General features: G+C 27.4%; 1 protein-coding gene across 1 annotated transcript; it reads right to left on the bottom strand.

Annotated features, from left to right (window-relative positions):
• Positions 1-3,195: 3,195 nt before the first annotated feature.
• On the bottom strand, positions 3,196-4,146 carry LOC115699227 (dirigent protein 22). The gene has a single exon (XM_030626525.2). It carries the CDS (start codon positions 4,094-4,096, stop codon positions 3,482-3,484), a length of 615 nt encoding a protein of 204 aa, XP_030482385.2. The 5' UTR covers positions 4,097-4,146; the 3' UTR covers positions 3,196-3,481.
• Positions 4,147-4,470: the final 324 nt, after the last annotated feature.

Raw genomic sequence — 4,470 nt, 5'->3', positions numbered from 1 at the left:
ATTATCCAAAAAGGTAATCAAATGACAATATTCAACTTTCATTATATTAGATTTATATTTTTCTATTGTCCATTATTTCATCCCATATAACTTGTTTTTTTTACTAAAATTTCATGCAATTTCATGCAATGTTCCTCTATGACGTCTCGACACACATTATCATAACTGAGGAAGGTGTACAATATGTGACGTTAATTGACTCTATCAAAAGTCAAGGATATGCTTTTTGGTATGAGTTACATTTTTTTAACCTACTTTTATAAGAATGTTTTTTTTTTCATATTTAGATAACTCTTAAATACTTAAAATAATTTTAGAATAATATTAGTGTAATACATTTACTTAGAGTAATGTAAATATGTATTTATTTAACTTTTCAATTTAATTTTATTCATATTTATTATGTTAATTAATTTATAGTTAATTTAAATATATTAATAATAAAATAATATATATGAATTTTTTTTAAAAAAAAAATCTATTATTAAGCTGGAAAGAAAAACACCCTTATGGCATCGATTATCATAAAATAACCGATGCCATAGGGACTCTATGACTATGGTAATTTCATACCCTTTAGCATCCCCTAGAATAATATCGGTCGCGAATTTCGTTAAAACTGACATTGTATGTAGGGGTGTTCACAAAGTATCCGATCCAATCCAATCCGCACGATCCAATCCAATCCAATCCGCAAACTGCGGATATCCGCACTTGTGCGGATTGGATTGGATTGAAAAATCTAAAATTTGCACTTGTGCGGATTGGATGTTGTTTGACCTCAAAAAGTAACCGATCCAATCCAATCCGCACTTAATTATATATATTTTAAAAAAATTATAATATGTAATACATATTAATTAAAAAAAGACACAAACTTTCAATTTCTTAATCTTTTTTAGTAATATATTGAGTTAGTACATTTTATTTATTTTGTAATAAAAAATACAAGAAAAATAATTCTTATTCACATAGACACATACACATAAAGTTTAAATATATATATACTAGCTTATTTATTTTAGTAATTAGATACATATATATATTTTAGTGTAAATCTAAAGATAAGTATATATATTGATATATATGTATATTGGTTTAATTTGTATATAAATAGAGATGGAAATAGATTATTATTGGAGATTAAGAAACAATAGTCTTTTTTTAATTTTTTTTTCTATGAAATATTAAATAATTTATTATTAAAAAAATAACCGATCCAATCCGCACTATTGCGGATTGAATTGGATTGGATTTAAACTCTTATGCGGATCGGATTGGATCCAAAATATGAAATCCGCACTTAGTGCGGATTGGATGTTGTTTGACCAAAAAAATGCGGATTGGATCGGATGAACACCCCTAATTGTATGTCCTAAAAAATCATCTCTAAAGCCCAAATTTTTAGTAGTGATTTTTTTTAATGTCACAATGTGCACTAGTAGATATTAACATATTAAAATTATATTGTTATTTAGTTAATTTTTTTATTATTTAATGATATATTACCCCTTATAATGTATATTACATTTTGAAATTATAAAATTTTATTATTTTTATTATAAAAGGAGTTGAAAATATGAAGTTATAACAAATAAATTTCATGAAAAAATAGTTTAATAGTACAAAAAGATAATTAAGTTGTCAAAAATAAGAAAAAAAAACTTCGTAATACAAAACATAGTAAGGAGTTGATATTGTTTTGCATATTGCAACGGATTACGATGTTTTGTTATTTTTCTATTACTTTATATATGTTTTTTTTTGTTGTTTTATAGTTATTTTTATGTTATTGTGTTTGTGTTATATAATTATTGTTTTTAGTTATACTTTGTTTTGTTAAAATACATTTTTTTTAAAAAAAAAAATTAAAAGTTTAAGACAGTATTTTTAAAAATTTAATAAAATAAAAAAATATTACAGTAAAAATATAAAATATTTAGAAAGATAATTATTTTTATAATAATAATATATTGGGAAATTCTACAATGCACCCCCTTAAAATGGATACATTGATGCACCCTTATTTGTTTTAGCACCCGAAATAATTTTTTAGTCAAATTTTTTCTCATGGTCATGTACCTTATAGTTATTTAAGATATCCTGCAAAATTTTAAGAAATTTGAAAAAGTTTAACACACCGAAAATTACGTTCAAACAGTGTGTTGCACGGGTGACTATTTTATTTTATATGCATGTAAAATAGATGTTTGAACATTGTTTTCTATATTGTAACTTATTTAGAATTTCTCAAAATTTTGTAGGTTATCTTAAATAGCTTTAACGTACATGAATATGAAAAAAAAAATTAGACTAAAAAATTCTTCTAGATGCCGAAACAAGTTAAGGGTTTATCGGTATATCCCTTTTAAGGGGGTGCATTGTAGAATTTTCCTAATATATTTTCTATGTTTTGATAAATGGATTCTTGTTATGGTCTCCATAACCAATACAAATTTCCTACGTCATTGCACGCTGAAAAATATTTGTGAGTATAAAGGTATTATTTGGTTGGGATGAATGAAAATATAGAAATAGAAACGAACATGGAAATAAAAAATAAAAATAGAATGGAATAAATTTTAAAATGTATAAAAAAAAGTTAGATAAAAAAATTATTAATTTTTTTGTCATCATGTATTGCAATAGTTTGTCTATTCATTTCAAAATGAAATAGACATTCCACTAAAATAGTGAAAAGATTATTCCATTAGAATGACATTCTATTTTATTGAAATGACATCCTATTGTATTGCAATAGATTCTAATACTTTAATATACAACTAAACAAAGTAATAAAATAAATATTATTTTTTTTTCTATTCCATTCTATTTTATTAATTCCAACCAAACACCCCAAAAAAGGAGAGAAAATATGGTTAATACATTTTCCGCACCGCCCAGTCCCACTTCTGAATTCAATCGGGAAGATACAGAAAAAGTTTTAAGATTTCAAAATTTTCCGACACTCTTGTCGGATGATGTGCTATGTGGGTCATCCACTAAAAAATAACAATTAATAAAATAGCAGCATTGTTTTTTTAAGATAAGAATAATTTACCGCAAAAACCCTTAAACTATTAATTTCTTTGTAAAAAATCATCCAATCTTATATTGTACTGTTCCGTTTACATTTTTAAAATGTCGTCTGTCCAGCCTGATTAAGTGCTAATTTTATCATCGTTGCATAAAAAATTATCATCCTAAGCGAATATATTTTACAAAATAATAGCTTTGTTGTTTCACAAATTAAGCCACACACAATATGGTCATTTCAAACACAGTTGGAGTCAATGTGGAAAACAGGTTAAGTATTATATAAGCTTTAATATAATTCCCAAGAGAATAATTGATCGTCACAACAGAAGAAGAAAAATTAAGATGATATTATAATAATCAATGGTACAAAAAGATAATATTAATATAGTTAAGAAAAAAAGAAGCTAACTTGAACTAGTTTAGAGACATATAGGAATTAGGATCAATAATGGAGAACATAAACATTGTACTCAACAACAGCATTCCCAGTTTTGAGATCAAACTTATGAGTCTTGGCTTGAGCATAGCCTCTAGCGAACCTAAAAAGCCCACTTCCTCCAACGATAGGCATCTCTCTCACCTCCGAAAAAACAGCGTTTCGTCCCAAAATACTCAGAGTGCTCCCATTATACTTCCCCTCAGTAAAAACATAGTTCAAAACCATCAAAAGACCCCACTCAGATTGTGAAGCCGACCCATACATACCTTGGGCTCTTCCAACTTGCTTCGACCTTAGCTCTGGCCCAACTGTCAATGGGTCATCCATCATCACCACGAAACCGAACCCCGTCGATGAATTTTTCATTGCTTTTCCTTCGGCCACGACTAGGGTGGTCGGATTTCGGCCCACAACGACGTCGTGGAAGTAGAAGTGGAGGTGGCTCACCTTCTCTGCTTTATGGAGGCCGAGCTTTTTACGAGACAAGTTTCTCGAGAAAATTTGGCCCTTATGATCGAATTCGTAGTCAGATTTGGTAGCGGTGGCGAGGGTTTTGACGATGAAGATGAAGAGAAATAGGAAAGTTGGGGTGATTCTTTGTATAGTTAGCTTGTCCATTCTTGAGTGGTAGAGGAAAAGAAGATGCTTTTTGAGTACAAATGTATGGTTTTATAAAGTTGTAAACTAATATACAATTTTTAATTGTCAATTATTAAAATAAAATGTAATGTAATAACTAACAAGGAAATTTGCCGCATAATACCGTATGTTTTTAATTATATAAACTTAAATACTATATTTTTTACAGATTAAATACATAATATTGTGTTTTAGGCCTCTCTTTTACTATCATTGTATTAGATGTGTAAAGATGTACACTTATATTAAAGCAAAAATTTCACATTTAAAATATTAAACACAATGTCATATTATGTGAAATTCATATTATAAAAGTTTATTGATTTTATATTCCATCAATCCAAGACTAGAAT

The sequence above is a fragment of the Cannabis sativa genome, chromosome 8 (genome assembly GCF_029168945.1).
Source record: "Cannabis sativa cultivar Pink pepper isolate KNU-18-1 chromosome 8, ASM2916894v1, whole genome shotgun sequence".
In the NCBI taxonomy this organism is placed as follows: Eukaryota; Viridiplantae; Streptophyta; class Magnoliopsida; order Rosales; family Cannabaceae; genus Cannabis; species Cannabis sativa.
The sequence above is the reverse complement of the archived record's forward strand: the minus strand, read 5'-3'. Positions and strand labels throughout refer to the sequence as shown.

Bases quoted from the DNA above. Each gene is read 5' to 3' on its own strand.
- LOC115699227 (XM_030626525.2), bottom strand. From the start codon at position 4,096: ATGGACAAGCTAACTATACAAAGAATCACCCCAACTTTCCTATTTCTC.